Source organism: Abramis brama (assembly GCF_963993115.1).
Source record: "Abramis brama genome assembly, chromosome: 12".
NCBI classification, from domain to species: Eukaryota; Metazoa; Chordata; class Actinopteri; order Cypriniformes; family Leuciscidae; genus Abramis; species Abramis brama.
This window is the reverse complement of record NC_139974.1, coordinates 12,975,545-13,000,214: the sequence shown is the minus strand read 5'-3', so window position 1 is coordinate 13,000,214 and position 24,670 is coordinate 12,975,545. Positions and strand designations below refer to the sequence as shown.

The following is a 24,670-nucleotide window of genomic DNA, read 5'->3' as shown; positions in this document are numbered from 1 at the left end:
AGCATTAATCATGAAAACAATGCAATATATTGTGCAACTAGCAATAAATTGCCACAAGATGGCAGTATCAAGTTAAATGAATAAACACTCAAATGATCAGCCCTTTGGTCACATTTCCCAGTGTTCCCTGACCTGATCTTATCCAAGTCACACTCACATAGACTCATCGAGATGTGACCCCTCAACACTACACTGACATTTCCAAAACCAAATATTCCACTAATCTTTCTCACAGAGAAAACAGGTCACCATGAATGTATTCTGTGCTGTGGGAGGAACAGCAGGTGGTTTGTGGGATTACTCTGTAATAACGGCCACATGTGACGCTACATGCCTGTTAAATGAAGCAAGAAAGACAGGTTCAAATAGTTGGCATGCGTATTTTCACTAACTTGATGACTGGAATGCTTTACCTATTGATTCAACTGAGGGTCACCACTTGAGGTCCCGAAGAAAAAACACAGTACTGCATTTTATAATTAGCATTTAGCATTGTTTTTCATCTGCCCATCCGCAACCTTATTAAAACAGCCCTGAGACACATTTTTGGGTCATGACCCGTCAGTTGAGAAGCACTCTGTGCAATGAAGACCCATAAAAACCAAGCTTTTAAGGCCCTAGAGTGATTTCTTCTAACAACTGGTGCGTTTAAAAGGTTAGCAAATCATGCTAAAATGTAATGCTAGTGCAATGTGGGCCACCAAAGTGCTTTTCCCTCATCAGGTCAAACAGTTATCATTGATGAAATGTGACATCTGTATCGATCCAGGCTAGTAAAGAAGGCAGCGAGATGACCATGCTATCAGTAGACTATTTGTAGACCATCCAAAAAGGACATTTAGCTAAGCTAACTCACTTTATAACAGGAACAATTTTTCATATATTGACTTAAGGCTCGTTCACACCAAGGATGGCAACTATGGTGATAACTATAAATTTAAAGTTTTAATAATCATTCTATGAGAATAGGAAAGTCCACACTGATAATGGCACAGGAACAATATAATCAGAATCAAAACGATTTTTTCCAGCTGATGAACGATAAAAACATTAACAGCTAATCAGCATCCACCCAACTTAAGAGTTTGAGCATTTAAAACATCAGATGACATGACTGCAGCATGTGCTTGTAATAAACAGAACTTTAGTGTGCGTTACAAATCCTCTCTTAGAATGAGATCTGCATGATTGATATTCAAAATGGTAAGCAAGCACTGCTTTGATTAGGGTTTGTATATCTGCAGTCCTAGTTTCTGTTTTGAATGACAAATATAGACTATTAATACCTGCTGATGTAGACAGTTATTTCCTTACACAGAATGCACATTCTAGTTGACAGCCACCTGTAGTCCGTCGCCGCTAGTTATTTTATCTCGGCTTGGTGTCTCATGGCCTTAAGTGGACTAAATAATAGGAGTCCTGCATAAGTCACCTGTAGTTACAATTTTGAATTACGAATGAATTTTAATTGTTTTTTTTAAATGAAACATATCCATGGATAAATTGTTTACAATAAGATTAAAAATCTATAACATGCATTTAGAAAATTCTCATTTCATGCCGACTTTAACTTAGCTAGGTAGCTAATATTTACAAGGCTAAATCAGGTCTAAAAGACCTGCTTCAGACTTCCACTAGAATACCAGCAGCGTCCGAACTGTGCATTCCGTACATACCCCAGACCCACACACTTCCGCATGTGTCCAAGCGCAAGTTTGTGTATGTAACAAGAGAGCTCAGTAAGTGTCCTATGTGTAAGAGATGTCTTTTTAAAAGCAAACACACAAACAAGAACATACAATGAATAGGACTGTTAAAACAATGAAGTACAATAAGTACAAGATCTTTAAGAGGTACAACCAGTACAAGTGAGTGTCAAAGAGCATTTCCATTTACTGCTCTCAGCGCTATGTGGTCCAAATATGCCTTTCCAAACACTCCCTTCCTGTCTTCTCATTCATTTCACATCTACATGGTTTAGCTCCCCAGTACTTGAGCGAGCTCTTAACGCATTATAGTCCTTCATATCTATTGCAATCTCAAAATTCCAGCCAGTTGATAATACCTAGAATATCAAAATTGACTGCTGGCGGAAGATCCTTTTCCTATTTAGTACCTAAACTTTGGAACAGTCTTCCTAACATTGTCCGGGAAGAAGACACACTTCTATAATTCAATGTTAGGCTGTATAGATTAGGTCAGCCAGAACCACTTCCCATAAATCCTGATGTACTCGTTACATCATAAGAAGAATGTCATCTACGCTAATATTAGTCTCTCTGTTTATCCCGAGGTTTACCACAGTCCGCTGGATCCAAGACATATCCCATTCTGATGAAGGACCTGCGCCTGGACACGGGACACGAGTCACGACGACAACGCAGTCCTGAAGTGTCAACTAGTCTCTCTCCTGTGAAGGCCTCATTCCCTTCCCTTTACCTCTGTACAGATAAAACGTTGTCAAAATAATTCTGGTTCACATAGATACGCGGAAGCGACAAAAAATTCAGTATTATGAATTTTTAAGGCCAGGCAAGTAATTTGGTGAGGTCAATTTGTAAAGAAAGACTACACGCCTGCACACATACACTCACCTAAAGGATTATTAGGAACACCCGTTCAATTTCTCATTAATGCAATTATCTAATCAACCAATCACATGGCAGTTGCTTCAATGCATTTAGGGGTGTGGTCCTGGTCAAGACAATCTCCTGAACTCCAAACTGAATGTCAGAATGGGAAAGAAAGGTGATTTAAGCAATTTTGAGTGTGGCATGGTTGTTGGTGCCAGACGGGCCGAGTATTTCACAATCTGCTCAGTTACTGGGATTTTCACACACAACCATTTCTAGGGTTTACAAAGAATGGTGTGAAAAGGGAAAAACATCCAGTATGCGGCAGTCCTGTGGGCGAAAATGCCTTGTTGATGCTAAAGGTCAGAGGAGAATGGGCCGACTGATTCAAGCTAATAGAAGAGCAACTTTGACTGAAATAACCACTCGTTACAACCGAGGTATGCAGCAAAGCATTTGTGAAGCCACAACACGCACAACCTTGAGGCGGATGGGCTACAACAGCAGAAGACCCCACCGGGTACCACTCATCTCCACTACAAATAGGAAAAAGAGGCTACAATTTGCACGAGCTCACCAAAATTGGACAGTTGAAGACTGGAAAAATGTTGCCTGGTCTGATGAGTCTCGATCAGTCAGAATTTGGCGTAAACAGAATGAGAACCTGGATCCATCATGCCTTGTTACCACTGTGCAGGATGGTGGTGGTGGTGTAATGGTGTGGGGGATGTTTTCTTGGCACACTTTAGGCCCCTTAGTGCCAATTGGGCATCGTTTAAATGCCACGGCCTACCTGAGCATTGTTTCTGACCATGTCCATCCCTTTATGACCACCATGTACCCATCCTCTGATGGCTACTTCCAGCAGGATAATGCACCATGTCACAAAGCTCGAATCATTTCAAATTGGTTTCTTGAACATGACAATGAGTTCACTGTACTAAAATGGCCCCCACAGTCACCAGATCTCAACCCAATAGAGCATCTTTGGGATGTGGTGGAATGGGAGCTTTGTGCCCTGGATGTGCATCCCACAAATTTCCATCAACTGCAAGATGCTATCCTATCAATATGGTCCAACATTTCTAAAGAATGCTTTCAGCACCTTGTTGAATCAATGCCACGTAGAATTAAGGCAGTTCTGAAGGTGAAAGGGGGTCAAACACAGTATTAGTATGGTGTTCCTAATAATCCTTTAGGTGAGTGTATATATTCAAACGTGCATACCTATAGACTAAACACGTAATACGCATGTGCACGCCGTCACCGTTTTCACAGATTCACGTTTTTGAAATTTACACAGAGATAACATTTTTCAACGTTTGCATCTTGGAACCCGTTTCAAGTTTTACGTTCTCGAGCCACCAGGCACTGTTGTTGTGCATTAAGGGTTTTCTGTTAGAATGATGTTGTGCAAGCGGCCCCTAAGTTAATAACTAATGATCTTTGCAACGGAAGTGAATCAATCATAACTAACTTTAGCTGGACAATAACTTTATTCCTGAGCTGCTGTAAAGCCAAAACAATCTCTGTTACTTTAATTTCCTATTATCACTGTACAGCTGCTTTGAAACAATCTACATTGTTAAAAGCGCTATATAAATGAAGGTGACTTGACAAAGACACAATACTAACAAACACTAACATTACCATAGAGTACTATGTTATTAACAACCAACAATACAGTTAAAAAAAAATGGCCAGTTAGTTAAAGAACAAATGACAAATATTCATCAGAAATCTATATGGAAGATTCCCAGCCAGCAGTGAATTTATAAAGAGGATACAGAGACCTCTTCAGAGCGTAATACAGACACACTGTCTCTTTCCTGTTGTTTTTCTTTCAGCTCTCTTTCCTCACTGTGGAACTCTGTGTCAGAAGATGGTCCAACCTCATGTGCCCAACTCTTTCCATCACTCTCTCTCTCTCTCTCTCTTTGTGTGTACTGAATATAGGTCACCTCATATAACTCTAGCCTCAACTTATAGAGTGCAAACAGGCATGTAAGTGCAAGCATGCGCGCATATGCACACACACACCCAATGGCTGGACACAGATGACCAGAACAAAAAAAACAAAAAAAACAAGAAAGATTTATGGGCTTTCATGCTGTGTGTGTGTGTGTGTGTGTGTGTGTGTGTGTGTGTGTGTGTGTGTGTGTGTGTGTGTGTGTGTGTGTGTATATAAGAGATACTGCCTCAACAGTCCCCACGAGGAAAACGGCTTAATAAACAGACTAAATAATGTCTTATTAAACATCTAAAAATGCAGAAAAGTTTGTGTGAGGATTAAGAGTAGAGGAAAGAAAACATCATTATCAGTTATATAACTGAATATAAACAGTAAAAGTTAATGAAAAGTCCCCATCATGACAGTGTTTACTGAACTATACAAATCCATCCCCAGAAGTTAGTTAAATATGACTAACCCTCCTTTTGATCTGAATTTGGGAAGGCTCTCATTTGGAATCGCAAATTCGGACAATCGCGCTCCGTGCCTAGTGTGAGTACGCCCTACATCTAACATTTTTTCCCCAGCATTTTTTCTCCCTTTTGGTGGTCTGTGGATGTCAGTATTTCTTACAACCCTTACCAATGTGCCCAGACCACAATGTATACATGTCTACACACAAAAGCCTACTGTGGCTTTCTGGAAAAATCTATATGCTTCAGGGTAGTGACACGTTAAAGCAAGGCAGCATCTGGAGAGCAGAGCAGGACACACACACACACTCATGTACACAACTAGATCTGTGGCCAACAGCCTTGCTCACAGCTATAAAACGGTTAGAGATTTGGGGAAGGCCCTGGCTTGCACAGCTTGTGGAGGATATACAACCTTAAGTGCACAGAATCGCTGCAGCTACAGGACGGGTCGCCAGTAACCTCTGTGACCTTACAGAACCCTGTGACCTGCACAATGCCACTGAGGACAATGCTGCTTGTGCAATGCAATTAAATGTTGTCCTTCATAATATTAAATTTCATATTAAAAGTAAATTAATGTACAGAAAAAAAAACAAGGGAACTTTTCTGTACTGAAGGACCCTTTAATAACCGACCTGTGTGATTAGGAGAGTTCAGATTGGAGGACTGCTGGAAGCTTGAACCAATGAGATTGGACGGTCTGTGAGACGGGGTCCGGTCAACATTGTCCTGAAGAAAAAGAAAGGGAGGAGGAGGTCAGAAAGTTCAATGGTCATAAGCGTGCACACAAGAGAGTTACGTCCTACATACATCGGGGTCAGAGGTCACCCTTCTGCCGGAACTCGACTCTCTCGTGAACGCGTGTACGGCCATTGCCGGAAGCCAGTGATTATAGTATATAAAGTTTTAAATATGGATATTTTTCTTACAAAAACCCATCGCTTCTCTTCAGAAGGCATTTATTAAACCACTGGAGTTATAGATTACTTTTATGATGGATGGATGCGCTTTTTGGAGCTTCAAAAACTCAGGCACTATTCAATGCCATTCCAATGCTGGGAAGAGCCAGGATATTATTTAATACAACTCCGATTGTGTTTGGCTGAAAGAAGAAAGTCATATACACCTAGGATGGCTTGAGGGCGAGTAAATTATGGGATCATTTCCGTTTTTGGGTGAACTAATCCTTTAATATGCTGTACCTGTCTTGTGTCATTAATGTTAACTAAAGTACAAAACAATAAATAAATAAAAACTGCTGAAATCTGCTCTTGACTAAATAACATCTTAAGCTTTAATATAATTAATCTATATTTAATTTATACACTATAGTATTTCATACCTGAATACTGTGATTTATGAAATCTGTTTATTTTACATTTTCAATTAAATTCATGTTTATTAGTATAGAGCTTTTCATAATAAGTATTGTTTCAAGGCAGCTTTACAGAAAGTGCATAGTTCTACAGACGGATGGATGGACTATTGGGTGATCTATTCCTTTAATGTTCTGGTTTACATCCCAGTTATAACTTGGAAATAAGTCAAATACTGCAATGTAAACCTGATTTGTAATAATACATCAAATAGGTCATTTATTGGAAAAAGTCAAATAACATGTTAATTTATATGTGTATAACCTTAAACAAACTGATGCCAATGGACAAATACAGTATATCTTATACTGCATGTGGAGATGGGTACTGAATGCCAAAACAGAAACAATGTGGGGGAAAATATACATGTGTCTTTGGCAGTAGTAATTACATGCACATATTTATTTTTGTGTGTGTGTGTGTGTGTGTGTGTGTGTGTGTGTGTGTGTGTGTGTGTGTGTGTGTGTGTGTGTGTAGAGTCCCAATCATCATTCCCAATGCATCAACATAAAACTATGAGCAAAAAAGGCAAACTATGCACACAGCAATGGCTCTAGTGCTCTCAAACCACACACAATCTCACACCATATAATTCAAAGCATAATGCACAAAGCTAGAAGCAGTAGTCCAAGAAAAGAAAAATAAAGCCACATTTTCAATTTCCAGTTTTCTAGGAAACCTAAGAACATGGAAGCCGAGTTTCCAGGAACTAGCCTCTGCCAGAGGTCCCCATGCTCTCTTCTCTCCCTGCCTTCTTTCTATTTCTCTCTTCTGCTCTCTCTTCACGCTGCACCAAGCCAGCCAGCTCTCAGAAAAGAGAAAAACATCTATAAAAACAGGAAGGGAAATTTACTGCTCTGAGAAAGCTTCTCTAATGCTTTAGCCAGCATACTGTTAATCTTGCACAGTGTTAAAAGACCAAAAAAAGTCATTAAATGCTGCTCACCGACACCAACAGAAAGTGTCCAGTTTATATCCTCTCATTTAAGTGGGGTTTAATCTTGGCCATATTACTTCAAATTCAAACTTTAAAGCTTTTTACATACTTTTTACTCTCTTCAAGGAACCACAAAAGTGGAACGTACCAGGATCTGTAGCAGGGGATGACAGAGGAATGCGAGAGGGTGTGTGTGTATATGTGTGTTGTACTTGGACAGGCTCCAGGCCTTGTGTCCGTTATGTAAACCTTAACCCCCCAGCTGATTCCACAGGGCAACAAAGGCAGTGAATTTCCTAGAAAGGCAGGTCACGTGACCCTTGCAGAGCCTAGGCTATTAACAAAGATTGGTTAGAAACCCAAAGCATTTAGGAGTTGACCTCTGACCTCGAAAGCTACAACTTGGCCATTCTAGGCGCTGCTGTGATATACAAACGCATTGACAAACATAAACAACTACTCAACTTTCCCATTTGGCTCTTGGTGAGCAGACACCCTGCTATAAACCTGAAACACAATACCAAGTCTCCATTTGACCTATGACCTCTGACCCTAATCTTCATCCTCATTAACTACAAGCAACTTAAGACTTGCAACTCTCCACATAACTTCCCTAACCTTAACTAAAGAAGAGGAATAACAGATGACACAGACATAACAGATGACACATACTTACTGAACACAATTTGCAGCAAAAATACTCAAGATTGAAGATTAAAACTAAGAGGTACACTTCAGATAAGAATACATATTGAGAAAGACAGAGGAAGAAAGGAAGAAAAGAAAAAGTCATAGGGATAGAGTGAGTGAGAGAAAATGCTTTGCTTTAATGCTTTCATTTAAAAGTCAAAAAGCAGGAGCACAGTGCAAGCCAGGGTGCCTGGGTTGTGTTTGCTTAAAGTGAATATTTGGGCTGTGTTGTCCCCGTGCTAGGGAAGATTCGGGCCAGGTGCCTGTGGCTCTGAGAAACCCCCTGCAGTGAGGCAGCCCGCACCCCTGCCTTCACTGTATACACTGATGCTCTGCCAGGTTCACAAGCACCATCCACTTTATAGGAGACCTGGGTGGGGGTCATCAAGGAAAAAGGGGGGAGGGTCTGAGAAAGAAATAGTTTGTGGAAGGGATGGGTAGTTTATAAGGTAAAACGAAAGGAATGATATTAGAAAGAGAGAGAAGATAAGGAGAGTCAAATATAGAGAGAGGCCTGACTGTGCAGCCCTGGTATAAATAGCAACACTTTGCATGTCAGCATGTCAGCTGTGTGGCACCATGGCAACGCCATGGCGACGAAAGGCATGCGGACATGCCACAGAACCCTTGGGAACCGCTGCGCTGAATAGATGAGTCCCTCTATGCTGGTTCAGGAGGATTTGTGCATGTGCGTGTGAGCATTCGGGTTTTACATGCATATTCTGCTTGAAGAGATATTACAGCACGATCAAGAAGCACTGACACAGTGCCCTGCTGAACTTGAAAGCTCTGTAGAATCCAGAGCACTACAACTACACTAGAGTGTACCTGGTAGTTTGGATGGTGGAGGAAGTAGTCTGGGCATCCAGCTAAGGTCATGATCACAATCGCCGCAAGTGATGTGAGCCGTCACATGCACCTCCAAAATCCCTGCACAACAGCCTGAGAGAAAGACAGAGAGAGAATTGGTTCATATCGAAAATATCTTGAATCTCAGTTGGGATCAGCACTAAAAATAAAAACAGTGACAACCACTTTGCAACATTTATGCTAAAAATGGTGTTGTGTTCATTCACAAATCAGTGTTTTTTAAGTTAAGAACATTCAAGTTCAAGTTGTAAAGAAAAATTTCATTTACTGGAAACTGAATCAGTGAGCTATTAATGAACAACTCAGTTGAGTCAGGAGAAACCTTCTTAAAAATGTCTGTTAGTGTACTTTCTGAATAAGAATGTTGCCTAATATAATTTAAAGCAGGACATTCCAATAAAATAAGCTTTATAGTCTTAGACTATAAAGACTTACCAAAAATTGCATAAAGGCAAATATTCCCCTTTCAATAAACATACATGGGTAAAATTATATAAACCTCATTAATTCTTAGTATTTGGTATGTCTTCTTTAATGTTAATGACAGCAAATCTCAAACAGATCTCCACAAGTTTCTGTAAAACCAGATGATCATGTTATTCAGCATGATCCAAAGATATTTTTTGTGCTCTAATGGAAGCAATAAAACTGCACAAAATTTGCTTTTCAACTCGTTCCTATGCTCCCGCAAGGCACCTAATAGTAGGGGTCGACCAATATTGTTTTTTTTTATGGCCAACACCGTAAAATATCTTAGAGAGAAGGCTGGCCAATATATGCATCTAAATCACAAATTTAAAGATTTAAAAACACATGCATTACAACTGATGAAATTAAGTTCATATTTATTTTACTTAAAGGTGCTCTAAGTGATGTCACGCGTTTTTTAGGCCAAAACATTTTTTGTCACATACAGCAAACATCTCCTCACTATCCACTAGCTGCCTGTCCCCTGAACACACTGTAAAAAAAACACGGTCTCTGTAGACAGCCCAGACTCCACAAACAGCAAGAGAAACAAACTGGCCCAGCCTGGACCACAAAACATAACAAACAGTGTTCCAGCCAATAACCGACAAGAATGATTTGTGGGGTTAGTGCGCGTGCACATGAAGGGGGGTGTGTGGGGAGTGGAGGAGAGAGAAGCATGAAGAGAGAAGTTAGCTAGAGGAGAGATGTCCTAACAACGATTAACGTTAAAATTGTATATTCTCTTGAATTTTGATATGGCCGACACACGACGTTCCAATGAACAAATAACAAAGAATAGGGAAAAGGAGAAGGAACGCGAAGCCCCGAATTTACATCGGAAAAGCGTTCAAAAGGTGGCGAGAACTCCGCCGGCAGAAGGGCTTCCAATCCGACATTCAAGTGGCTCTGTTTTTGCTGGACAGGTGGGTAAATCCAGTTTGTTTTTTCTAAATGGTTCATGACTGTTTCAGGAAGCACGGAAGGGAGGAGGAGGGGACGGGATGAGGAGGAGACGGGATGAGGAGGAGGGAGGGTCGAGCTAGCCTCCGTTTTGTTTGACAATACTTCGAACATCAACAAGAAGTGACGTCACCCAACATCACTTAGAAGAGCACCTTTAATATTCACTAAATTACAAATAAATAATTAAAAGAAATTAATTAAAGGGATGGTTCGGAGTAAAATCAACCTAGGGTCCTTTGCACCATGACCTCGAGCCAAACACCCCCACTTTTTTTATTATTTTTTTTCCGAAGTGTTGACAAATTAGTGTTAACTAATAATTGTTGCAAACTGGTACTACCAACAAAATATTAGTGCATTCCTGGAACTGTGCGTTGTTACACTACATCCTTATGCATCGCTTTCTGCCAGGACTTTTACGGGCTTCCCAAATCACTGAAGTGACCTCGACGTGCGGGTTAGCGGTAGCATTGGCCATCGGGCAAGTGTTATTTAAATAAACTCCTGATGTACTTACAAATTTTCCAATGCCTCGTTTTATGAGTACAGAACCTATTTGTACTTCTGTAGAAGTTTGGTACCATTCCGGGCATTATTAGTGGGGTAATTTACGAGATGCAGCCTAGGTTCCATTAGCGCCTGCACTGCACTGTGTTTGGCTCGAGGTCATGGTGCAAAGGACCCTAGGTTGATTTTACTCCGAACCATCCCTTTAAATGAAAAAATTTCAGTAAAGCTACTATAGTATTTTTTCACAAATATGAATAAAAAATAAACACTGGAACCAGAGGGAATCTTTTTTTTTCTTTTTAAATAAATACAAGGTAATACTAATTTTACATACAGCACACAATGAAAATGACATGAATGTGACAGTGGCCAAATGGATATAGCACAGCATAGTTTGAAATCAAGGGTTTAAAGTTTGTCAATCATGCATCTGTTCTGTGACAGCTGTACTCTCCTGTCCGCATTCAATAATTTGTTACATTTATATAGTGCTTTTCTGGGTACTCAAAGCGCTTTACATATGGAAGGGGGGGAAAAAATGCAAAAAAGTGCTCTGATGCAAAAAAGTTGCAACTATTAGCTACATGCTACTATTAGTCCAAAGTGCAGCTCCTAGAGTTCTTTCCAGGTCAAGAAAATACAACCATATAACACCAATGTTATCATCTCTACACTGGTTACCTATTACGTTCCATATCGATTACAAAGTACTGGACCTTCTATAACCCTACAATCCATCATGCTCTTTAAGATCACAAAACTCTGGGCTTCTGGCAGTACCTAGGATATCGAAGTCCACTAAAGAATCCACTAAAGTCTGGAATAGCCTTCCTAATAATGTTCAGGGCTCAGACTCACTCTCCCAGTTTAAATTAAAGATGCATCTCTTTAGCCAAGCAGTTAATGCATCTCATAAGCTTGTACTCCAGTTATATCAGATCAAATGCACATGATTATCTTTGCCTAAAGTTATGAACAGCAGCTAACGCTAATTATTTTCAAATTGCCCATCCCGAGATAACTAGAGTATGTCAGTTCTGATTTGGATCCAGACTCTTACGAAGACTTCAGATGACCCAACACCTGTAAAGAGATGTTTCCAACTCCTGCAAGGACTTCACATGACACAAACTCTGAATCAACATGTTCCAAAGCTAGATTTCAATATATTGTAATCATTATGTTGACAACTCATAGTAATTACTTTAATGAGCTCATTTTTTCTCCCTTAAATTATACATTGTTAGCTAACTGCGTGATTTGTATATGTGTATTGCTGAAATACATTACTTGGACACAGTCACCACTGAAAACAGATCACACTAAATTGTAATGTAGACACATGCATTTTCTGTAAAGCTGCTTTGAAATGATGCGTGTTGTGAAAAGAGCAGAGCTATACATAAATGTGAATTGAATCTCCTCAACCACCATTAATGTGCAGCATCCGCCTGGACGATGCGACGGTAGCCATATTGCGCCAGAACGCCCACCACACACCACCTCATTGGTGGAGAGGAGACAGTGTGATGAAGCCAATCAGCACAAGGGGATGATTAGGAGGCCATGATGATGGATAGAAGCCGATGGGCAAATTTGGCCAGGATGCGGGGATTAAACCCTTACTCTTTTTAAAGAACATCCTGGGATTTTTTTTATGTCAAGACCTCGGTTTAACGTCTCATCCGAAGGACGGTGCTTTTTGACAGTATAGTGTCCCCATCACTATAGTGGGGCGTTAGGACCCACACAGACCACAGAGTGAGCAACCCCTGCTGGCCTCACTAACACCTCAATTTGCACGGACCGACCATTACGCACAGAGTACACACATTCATGCAGGCTACAAATGCCCACTTCAGAAGATCTCACAGCTGGATTCGACAAAGCCTGAAAGGTTTGCGAAATTAATTGTTTATTAGATATTCAAAGACTTGTTTAAATTATATAAATGCGCATTTCCTGAATGCTGACGGTAGATGAGAAAGGGACTTTAAGGTGACTTAAACATTCTGTTACTAATAACAGAAAAGCAAAGGCTATAATACTTGTTTAACAGTTCTAGTATTAGACAGAACTGTTAAATAAAGACAGTAAACTAATGAAGACAGAGAATGGAAGCACTGTGTGCTCAGGTGCTAGCGTTCTCAGCGCTGTCAAAATAAAAGTCCCCCTTCCGACACATCAGCCAAACAGAAAAACGTATCGGCCGATGCGGATAGTTAAAAAATGCTGTATTTCGGCCTTGGTGATATAACGGTTGACCACTTTATATTACTATAGATCTAATCACGTGGTATGTGGTAAAACTTAATATGCTGCTGCTGATAAGGATATGGGCAGTTTGTGAGAGACTGTAATACTTTGTCTGCTGTAGCACTTTGACAGCCAGCTTGTTTGACACAGCATACTACATGACAGAATCTCCTACTTAAAATAGCACTTCACCATTTCAGTCTTATCTGGAGAGAGACTGAGAGATGGGGACTGTGCTGTAGTAGTACAGTTTAAAAAAGTGAAGCAGGAAGAAAATGGATTGGAAAAAAATGAAAGAAAGATCTGGAGAAAGAGAAAGAGTGAAATGGTGTTTGGATTTCAATCCCGGATATATTGATCCAACATGCTTGGAAGCACAGAAGCACTTTTTGACAGGGTACTTTAGCATTGAATGAAAGTCCAAACTGAGGAGCAGTAAGCCCAAACATGTGGTGCTGAAAGCTGGACTCAAGGCTCAACTCTGGAGCAGCTGAACAGCATGATCACGGCACCGAAACCTCAAATTAACAGCATTGAAAGACCGTTCAGGCCCGCTACGCATCAATGGCCAAGCTCATTATACTGACAGAGAAGAAAAGCGACAAACATTCACCACGCACATTCACACAGAGACGCTGGCTGATGATTGAGACCACACTCTTAGGTTGTCTCTATTAGGCCAGCAAAGTTCAATCAGGCACATGAAAATCAAGTAAATTTAAAAAAAATTACTAGTAGGTTTCCTTGAAAAGACTAGTTGGCTAATCTTGAGGAAGCCCATAAAATTGGGCTTATTAGGCAAATCACGCAGTTCTTGTGTTCAAAAGCAGACTATTAAACATCTTATTATAACACTTATGGTGGGATGCAAAAAACGGTGGTAGACAATTCAAAGATGATTTGAATGTGTTTGGCTGTAGTAGTGGCCCCCCTCATTATAGGGGATGAATTTAAAGACACAAAGGTCTTCCAATCCACTTGCATGTGTTTAAAACTTCTGGACACTAAACCTCATTTCATAATCTGAAAACCACAACAATAATGAAGTCATTTTTAACAGCAAATACTGATGAAACTTGTGAAATCGCCATGGTTGAGGTTTTAAAGCTTGTGTGAAATCCAGATGCATGACAAATTGACTTTCCATAACTGCCTCTGTGCTTTTTAGGTTCACAAAGGTTCATTCTCTGCATCATCTGGTGATTGGAAGAATGAAAAGAGACAGAGGCCTAAACTTGATGTTGAAATCCATTGCAAAAAAAATGATAAAAAATGACTTTCCAAGTTCAAATGGCTCCAGTTCATTTATCTTCACCTCCCATAGTTCTGAGTGCTGATTGACAGAGGCTCTATTGTTTCAGTTACGTAACCCAACCTGTTATTGTCAAGATATCAGACACTATATAAAGCTGCCACATACCGATATGGTCCACCAGTGTTTTGGGTACAGCTCTGCACAAGAACCAACAAGAACCGCTGTGTTTAGAGCAAAGCACAACCAGACTCGATAATGAGAAATATACACAAAGCTGTTACGGGGGAATTTCATTGTTTAGAGATGGGTGAAATGCTTGATGTGCCACGGTCTTATCAGAGAGGCAAATTAAGAGGCCGGGTGAATGTATCCCACCATCGCCTCTCATGTTTTCTGAGGAATTTCAAGGCCTAGAGTATCCCGTCCTCTGCCTCCCTAGAGTATGCACATAAACACAGGTCAAGTGGCCCTCTTTCCTTTATAATAGAGAAGAGTTGCACCATTCTTTCTGGACTGCTCAATTAGGAGAACAAGAAAACCAGTCAGTCTGAAACCTACTTTCTTTTCTTACATCAAGAGTCACCCACCACCACTATCATTGGTTGGGAAATCCTGTAGAGAAAGGACAGGCATTATGAATATTGCCCTTCGGAATGTCAACCAGGTCAAATGGATCCAAAAAAACCAAGATAAAGATACCTTGAGCTTCATGTCTAAAGCAACTTTGACTATTCTAAATGCAAACAAGTGCTGTAACGTATGCTGGGAAATGCCAGGATGCCTCATCCATCTCCTCTTTACATCGTAGTTGTACAGGGTTACAGCTGGGCTAATCAATAGGATGGCGTGAAAAATGGTACATATGTGTAGAATTCGGTGACTTCAATATCCATGTGGTTGATAATGCCTCAGAAAGAAACACGCAAGTCTTTTAGCTCTAGTCACAGTAGTGTATCTGTCTGTTATGTAAAGTCCAATGAGTAATAGACCAGTTGGATTCTTAGCCAGTAACTGATAAATGGCCAATATTATGTCTAAATAAATTAAAAAATAAAACACTAAGACTAAAATGCTACAGGTACAGGTTAAATGCTACAGGTGAATTTCAAAGCATAAAGATATTAGTAGTAAGACAAAATGGATATTCGCTAAATATATTATATTTAAAAGTGTTATTTGATTATTCTTGTTTTTTAAAGGAAATTAGGTGTGGGTGATATGACCAAAATCTTATTTCACAATAGAAGATCATTAATTTCACGATAATATAGTTATTTTTTGTCATTAAAAATAGGAACTAAGGGGCTGTTTACACAACACCGTTTTCAACTAAAAACGGCAAACTTTTTGTGTGTTTTGGCTGTTCGTTTACACAAAGTTTTTGAAAACGATCTCCGTGTAAACAACAAAAACGCGAATCTCTGAAGACGATGACGTCATGCACATGCGTATTATTACGTGTTCAATCTATAGTGTTTCTTCACCATCTAATGGCCTGGCAGCAGAATACAGCGGATCTGTTTGAATGGGGATCGTTTTGACAATGGTGTCATGTACGTGGAAAACTCAAAGGAAAAACTTCTCTGTTTTAAGCATATGATTGTCATGTAAAAGTACCTAACGTGGTACGTGGTACCAACGTTTTTTCATGGCTTATTGCAATTAAACTCTTTTTAAAGGAACACTCCACCGTTTTTTGAAATAGGGCTTATTCACCTTCTTTCCTACATTTAGATAGGTGGGCAAATGCATTTTTGTCTCAGTGCATGCATTGTTTTAGTTTGACAGGGTCGGCGCTAGCTTAGCTTAGCATAATGAATGGAATCCTTTGTTGCCAGCTAGCATGTCCTGAGTAAAAGTGATATAAAAATTTTTAAAAACCCACCTAATTACTTCTTGTGGCCTGCGTATTCACAACAAGTACAAATAGTGATGCAGATTAACACTAGGCGATTTCCTATGCAGATATTGACTTGGGACTATATTAGGGGGAAGCACAGGCGAAGCACTGCTACTTGGGCGCAGAGATATCACGCCCAAGTAGCAGTGCTTCGCCTGTGCTTCCCCCTAATATAGTCCTTAATATACAAGTCAATATCTGCCTAGGAAATCGCCTAGTGTTAATCTGCATCACTATTTGTACTTGTTGTGAATACGCAGGCCACAAGAAGTAATTAGGTGGGTTTTTTTTTTTTTTTTATATCACTTTTACTCAGGACATGCTAGCTGGCAACAAAGGATTCCATTCATTATGCTAAGCTAAGCTAGCGCCGACCCTGTCAAACTAAAACAATGCATGCACTGAGACAAAAATGCATTTGCTCACCTATCTAAATGTAGGAAAGAAAGTGAATAAGCCCTATTTAAAAAAACGGTGGAGTTTTCCTTTAACATCATGCATGTCCTGCTCTTTATTTTGCTCTTCATATGCGTTTCATCACTCCAAAGAGTTAATAACTATAGGCCTAAGTGGTACTGTGATACAAGGATATATTTAAATATAAACAATATAGTAAAATCTCTAACGATAGACACTTATTATCATCGCCACACTATATATTGTCATATCGCCCAGCCATAAGGGTAATCTATCATACATTCTTAGCCAAGATTGTATAATAAAACTGTACTGGTTGCTACTAACAGATAAAATAAATTTTTGGCCAAAAACAGCAATAAAACATCATTTTTGGCCGAAAACATATATCGAGTTCAATTATACGAATTTATTAACAGATAGTTTATTTTCATTTCTTGACTAAATAAATTAATATCCGCTTTAGTGTTTCGTAAAAAAATTCAATTCTGAGAGACTACGGCCACTCTCTGAAGTCCTTAAACCATATCCAAGTAAAAATACCAATACAACTTCTTATAGTTTAGTCTGACAGACAGAAATGTCTTGAACCTTCCAAGACTTCGAAGTGTCTCTCACTCCACCCCAAACCTTGAAGGAATGTTGCCTGAAGACAAGACACATTTTCTAACACATCAAGCTGTGTTTTTTAATCTGTTATTGACCAATACTAAATATATATTGTTGTAAACTGGATATTTAATTGTTTTCTACATTTATAATAGTAATCCTGCCTAATAAGGTGATTTGGGTTAAAGGTCAACAGGAATTGATTAAAAAAAATGGAAGTTAAACAAAAAAGGTTAAGCTTTGGCTGTGAATGGGAAAAAGTTAGAGCAGTGCATTGTGTCGTATTGGCTTGCGTGGAAGATCTTTAGGCTTTGGAAGCCAGCAATGGTACGGTGGGGGGATCAAAAGAGCTACTGCCCTGTGACGGAGTGGCGGTCCATCGGAGGCAGCTGGGTATGTGTGTGTTCCAAGACTCCAAAATCAGGTCAGAATCTTTCTAACATGGACCACCCGTGTGACCACACACAAACAAAAGAGCTAGCGAGAAAAAGAAAAATCAGACTGGAGACAGACTGAAGCGCAATGCAAACCGACACGAGTTCCCACTAACTGTCCATGCGAGCCAGTGGAGTTTGATGGGTTGGATGACAGTCCATGTGTAGTTTTAGTGCACTCTTGCTCTAAATAAACCGGCTTTGGATTGACCGAAACCACTTTTGTATAGACTTCAGCAACTCTGACCAAAACAAACACGATGGGTCTGGATCAGTCACCAACGGTTAAATTAAGAGCACATGTAAAACTACTCTCCCTTTCTAAACCTTTGCACTTTTGCTTATTCTCTCTTTCCCCCTCAAGACTCTTTGTGGCCAATGCTAATAATAGTGCATAAACTACTCTTACACATTTTTTTCTCTCTCCATCTATCTTTTTTTTTTTCTTAGCAAGCTAACTGCTGTTTCACAGGACTGCAGAGTACATTCTGATTTGTTTTATTTTTAGGATGAAATTGAACACTTACATTTGGTGCTAAAGATTGAGGGAACGTAGCCAAATAAAGTAGGATGGTGGGAGACAACATCAGAGAGACTAGAGGATAAAGAGAGATATAAAGAAGAAAAAGGAGGAAACTGCTATCCTTTCATCCACAAAAAATTTCAATAAAGATGAAAACGTCTTGTTTTGATGCCGCAAATCACTGTCAATGTATATAACCTTCACATTAAGATACTGTATATCTCAAACACCTAACTATATAACAAATTTTATGACTACTAACAATACTAACATGTCACCTTGGCTTAAAGACAAAACTAGTGCCCAAAAATATGGGGTTAAGTGAAGTACGGTAATCTGTGCCATCTGAACAAGAATATGTTGACTTGCTTGATGTTATCAAGATTCTCCGTAGTGAGCACTAGGTATATGAATTTGTGAACTAAAATGACATTAAATTGAACTCTCTAGCCCTGGAGGCGGCAATTTGGAGTTGTCGTCTTGCTTCATTTCATTCTGCAGAATCTCTGCCAAATAAAACCCACACATTTCTAGTTGAGGTGTGTGTGTGTGTGTGTGTGTGTGTGTGTGTGTGTGTGTGTGTGTGTGTGTGTGTGTGTGTGTGTGTGTGTGTGTGTGAGTGAGAGAGAGAGAGAGAGAGAGAGAGAGAGAGAGAGAGAGAGAGAGAGAGAGAGAGAGAGAGAGAGAAAGAGGTGAGAGAGAAGAGAGAAAGAGATAAAGAGAGAGAGAATGACAAACTCATATATGTGTGCCTGAACATGCCTTTTAAAATCCAACCCCTGCACTCGGCCAGTCTATTGTTAGAGAACCACCGAACAACTTCCCTTCCTTCCTTGACAAAAGAAAAAAAGATACACCTCCTTTGTGTTCGCGCGTGTGAGAGAGAAAGAGAGAGTTCTTGCACAAGAATATTACATAACTTTTCTGGACAATATCTTTAAGCAGTTGTTTGAAATGAAAAACAGCTCATTTGCATTTGTGACACATGCAAATCAAACATTTGCACAATCCCATAATGTAAGATAATGATGTAGTTGATGGTCTTATAGCACACTGTTGCAAAGACTTTTATATACAGACTTCTTATAGGGACTTTGACTGTAGAACAATGTCAAGCATGTATGGAAGCTTGTTTCCGCCAAAGAATAAAACATAAAAAAGGTAATTGCGAGAGAAATCTTGCAATTCTGATTATCTCAGAATTGCATGATATAAAGTCGCAACTGCGAGACAAAAATTGCGAATTTATAACTCGAGTCACAATTGTGAGTTTTGTCTCACAGTTCGGAGAAAAGAAGTCAGAACTGCAAGATATAAACTCGCAATTGGGAGAAAAAAAGTCAGAATTGATTGTTTATATCTTGCAATTATGACTTTATAACATGCAATAGAGTTTAAATCTCGCAATTCTGACTTTAAAACATGCAATATTTTATAAAACGAGTTTATATCTTTCAATTATGAGAAAAAAAGTCAGAATTGTAAAATGTAAACTCGCAATTGTGAGATAAAAAGTCACAATTATTTTTTAATATGTTTTATTCTGTGGCGGAAAACAAGCTTCCATAAGCCTGAGACTCCTCTCATATGAGATTATTAGAACTGTTCTCTTAAAACCAAATCTAAAAGTCAGAAACACAAGTTAAACTTTTTTTTTTTTAATTCAAGGTGAAAAAATTTACCAAATGTGCAATTTCTGCATCAGAATTTAGAATGGGAATCATAGGACTTTCCAAAAAATCATGTAAGATTTCAACATAAATCAAACACAAAATAAAAGGGATGCAATCATTCAAGGTGTGCTATATACTTTTTAAAGATGGCATAAATGCAATCCAATAATTGTCCCAATACATTAAACATAAAAATACTAAACAAACGTGGAAACGTTACATTCATTCATTATAAACTAGCACTGATTAGCCTACAATAAAAATCAATGTATAGCCTACCTTTAACTACAAGTGGTCATAACAACTAGTCAGTGATTAACACTCTCGCACGTCCCCGCAATAACACAGTAACTTTTCTCGCTTATTTACGAGACCGACGAAAGTAACAACTGTTCAGCAAGTAATATTCAGATTAATTGAATAACCAAACGATTCATAACCACTTTTGAATCAGTACAAAAACCGGCTCATAAGGAGTCATTCGCTCTGGAATCTGACTACACCAATGGCGCCCCTATGATGCTGATTCGCTAAAAACAGAAAGAAAGAAAGAAAGAAAGAAAGAAAGAAAGAAAGAAAGAAAGAAAGAAAGAAAGAAAGAAAGAAAGAAAGAAAGAAAGAAAGAAAGAACTGGCTCATGAGAGTCAATGGTTCGTGAATATGAGAGATGGGCAATAAGGTCCTGGAGGGCCACTCTCCTGCAGAGTTAAGCTCCAACTCTAATCAAACACACATGAACAAGCTAGTCAATGTCTTCAGGATTGAAAGTTAGCCTACAGGTGAGTTTTCATCAGTGTTGGCGCTAAAGTGGCCCTCCAGGACTGAGTCATTCATTTGGCGAGCTGGACTACATTGGTTGCTCTCTATGTTTTTATCTCACTACAAAGAAAGCCATTCGCACGGACTACCCTGGTGTTTCGCGATGTTTTCGCAGTAGCGGTGCTAAATTGCGCGTTAAAACGGCCAATATCCGCATCGGCGGAAGAATGCACGTCCGATAACCGTTAACCAAACATGAAAATCACATCATGACAATCATTCGGTTCCAGTAATTTGTTTTAAAATATATCTGGTTCTCAAATCCCAACCCTAAAAAAAGATAACTTCACAGCAAGACCTAGAAGTGCATCTATAAATACAATCTATAAATACGATCTAAAAATACATCGAATTTTGAAGTTGTTTGTAAACACGCCTGCGCAAAGTTTACCGGTTTATTAGACCCGACTCTATTCGAGACCGTTTCACTCACAAAATCTATAACGTTATCTGTGCAAGTTTACTTCAAGTCGACCCAATTGCAAATGTAAGCTACTAATTTGTTGGCGGGTATGTTTTAATGTATATTCCATACAAAACACTATAAATTCATGTTCCTAAATCATATCCCCATATGATATCTCTAGATACAGCATGAGCACGAAACCATATGTTCTCAACACATACAGTCTGGTATAGGCTACTCACCTCCAAACTGGCAATCTTCACGGGAAAAGAACGGAGAAGTTGAATTAAAGGGAGGGTGTTTAACTGGATTGTTTTCTGTACACGTTGGAATGACAAACTGTGCACAGAGTTAAACGTAAACCTTGTGATCCCGCATGTTGTACGAGGTTAGAGCCGCGTCCGCACAAGTTGTGCTCAGCTGACTGCTTCAAACACACGAGGGTGACGAACTCTTCCAGCCCCGCCCCCTCTTAGCACAAGACACGCCTCCTATGTTACAACCCGCCTACTTTAACCCATTGTTCTAAAAATCAGGGGTAGACCTATAGGATTATCTATGACTGGTTGTTTAATCTGTGCTAGGATCAGCAGCACATCATGAGGAATAGCACATCTTCTAAATAAGAAAAGGAGCTTACTATCAGGAAGTATTTCAACCTTCCAGTACAATGTAAAAACATGTAGCACATCTTACGGAAGACTTAAAGTCACCATGAAATCAAAATTGACAATTCTTATATTTTATGGAGTATTGTGTTTATTAAAAATCATTTATGAGTGCACATTATTATTTTTGTAAAATTCATGTACCCTCAAAATTTTGAATTAAAATAGCTGCCCCTCCCTCTTGCAATGACATCTCTTTTCTAATGACGTATTTACCAGCACGAGGGTGGGACAACCTGTCACTCACATGAGATCACAAAAGCAAATGACAAGGATCCAATCACAATCAAGTCCCACCCTAAATTTGTTTGTTTTTTGTAGATAAGCTGTTTTCGAATAGGTTAACTGGGAAACTTTTTGACATTGGGATGACTGGGGTGTCCCAATTAACCTGAATTCACTATACGTCACACCTGGGAAGAAAATATTGCAACTTCCATTTCATGCTGACTTTAAGGTTCACACCAAGAGTGGTATATGATAAAGATAACTAAAAGATAACATTATGTTTATTCTAAGCATGCACTGCATCCCATCTGCTGCTTTAAATGCTTGAGCTCTTTAAAGTCGTATGCATTCTGATTGGCTGTCAATGTTCATATTGTTGAGCAACATGGATCATCCCTGCATCCAAAATCACATACTGACTGTTACTATTTGAATATACCGTTAAAAAAGTACGCTCTATAGTATGAATATGGGTAGTATGAATAAAAGTTGGACGTACTACATCTGCCATGATGTTACGGTCACATGACTTATCAGTGTCAGTTCCATCGCTTCACTTCCATTCATAAATCCCCTCCCATGTGTGCACTATGTCTGTCGAATGTGCACTTCAGAGGCTGCGTCCGAAACCGCATACTTCCCTACTATATAGTAGGGAAAAAGCAGTAGGCGAGCGAATAAGTATGTCCGAATCCTTAGTATCCATAAAAGAGTAGGCGAGAATTACCTTGGTGACGTACTAATCCTCGCGAGATTCGGATGTGCGTATACTAATAGAGCTTCCAAATATTCCTACTTTCCTATTATATAGTAGGAGAAAACAGTACACGTGAAAGGAGTAGTATTTCCGAAACTTTAGTACTTCAGTAAGAGTAGGCGAGAAGTTCCTGGATGGCCTACTGCTTCAGCCCAGATTCTGAAGAGCTTGTAGATCGATACTTTATCCCAGCAGGCCACGGCATGTGTTGAACTACTGTAAACAGTTGAACTGTTGAAGGTGTAAAGACGTTAGACAGTATAGTGATTTTGCTGTAAAAACACGTTTTATTATGTATAGCTAACAGGGGAGCTCCAGTAAGCACACTTACGTCTCTTAATTGGATTTACATAAACCATATACATCTTAAAGACGCTTATTTTAAATGTCTAGTAACATCTGACAGGAAAATCGTCGATAAGTATCGCAGATGAGCATATCACAACATGAAATACTCATCTCTTCCGTGAGCACTTAACCTAATAAAAAAAAAAAAATTCCTTTTCCTTTTCCTGTAAATTCTCGCTTATTGGGTATGCTACTCTGAATAATGCCTGGACTTCGTATTTTGAGCACTTCTTGCGTTGTTTTTGCCTCTTCACGATGACTCGCTTAATTTAGTCCCAATTTGTAAGTCGCTTTGGACAAAAGCGTCTGCTAAATGAATAAATGTAAATGTAAATGTAAATAGACATCTGAGTGATATATGTGTCCTATTGTGAAGGAGAATTTACTGTTGTCAACACTGCTTATATTACATGATAAACAAATCCACATAAAGTAACTAGCCTATCTATTTTATTTGTCCATTGGTATTGTTGATAAATTGAGGAACATTTATGTTGCATAGAAAGTGAGTTAACACATCAGCATCAACCTCAACATGTAAATGTTAACTGAGCTCATAAATCACAGAGGTAATGTGAATCTTATCTAGATGTTACAGGGACAGATGAACATGTGTGTTTATTGAGCTCATGAATCACAGAGGTAAGGTGAATCTTGTCTGGATGTTACAGGGACAGATGAACACGTGTGTTTATCTGGTGGAGAGTGGCTCATGAAGGCTTTGAGTGAGTATACTACAAAAATGAATGAAAAAATCTATTTAAATCTTAAATTGTAGTTTATTCTAATTATTGTAATTTCACACAGAGTTATTACAGCACTTTTCTGATTCTTGATTTCTGCGCATTTGCTGCAGAGATTTTGTGGTGGAGCAGAGGATGCAAGGCAGGGTGACGGAGGCATTTGTGGGCGGATGGGGGGGGGGGGGGGCCTGAAATAAAAAAATAATAATAATTTTGTTATACAGAAATAAATGACATTGTGCTGTTAACATGTCTGTTTTTTATTATGTTTTGTGCATTTTTGTAGGATTCTGAAATTCCTGCATGCTGGTATATCATCATCACTGAGGATGAGGAGACCAGAGTTGAATCCTGGAAATGGTGCCATGGATGAGACCCTCCATCACTCCACCTGCCCTTACGAGACCCTCCATCACTCTACCGGTCCTTATTGCCTCAGATTGTGAAGCACAGCGCAGCAAGCAACAACCTCAGGCACAAAGGCACGGCTCACCTTTGGCCATGAAGAAAATAGAGTACCACCTTGTTTTCAGCATGTTAAAGGCTCGCTCTACTATGCTTCTCTCACGGGGGTGTTTGCTGTGGAGACGAGTCTCACAGGGTTCTGTACAGGCTCTCTGTATGAGGTGATTAGGGAGATGGTGCACTCAGGCAAAGCCTCGATGTCCCTTTCCATGAGCAGATTCCAGTATGACTGCAGCAATGAGGGACATGATGGACAGGTGACAGGTGAAGGTGGGAACAGTGGTCAGCTGATTCATCAGAATAAAGCCGCAGAATGAGAACCGCTGTGTTGAGATGGCAGTAGGATGTAGGT

General features: G+C 39.4%; 1 protein-coding gene across 2 annotated transcripts in view; it reads right to left on the bottom strand.

Annotated features, from left to right (window-relative positions):
* grb10a (growth factor receptor-bound protein 10a) overlaps positions 1-21,554 on the bottom strand; it is a 55,550-nt gene extending 33,996 nt beyond the window's left edge. The window contains exons 1-3 of one of the 2 annotated variants that reach the window (XM_084131339.1): positions 21,352-21,490; positions 8,832-8,945; positions 5,636-5,729 (exon numbers count right to left, since the gene is read on the bottom strand). In XM_084131339.1, the coding sequence (XP_083987465.1) occupies positions 5,636-5,729; positions 8,832-8,882 (145 nt within the window). In that variant the 5' untranslated portion in view covers positions 8,883-8,945; positions 21,352-21,490. Of the gene's footprint in view, positions 1-5,635; positions 5,730-8,831; positions 8,946-21,351 lie in introns of both variants that reach the window. The other variant, XM_084131340.1, reaches the window with a different exon arrangement.
* Positions 21,555-24,670: the final 3,116 nt, after the last annotated feature.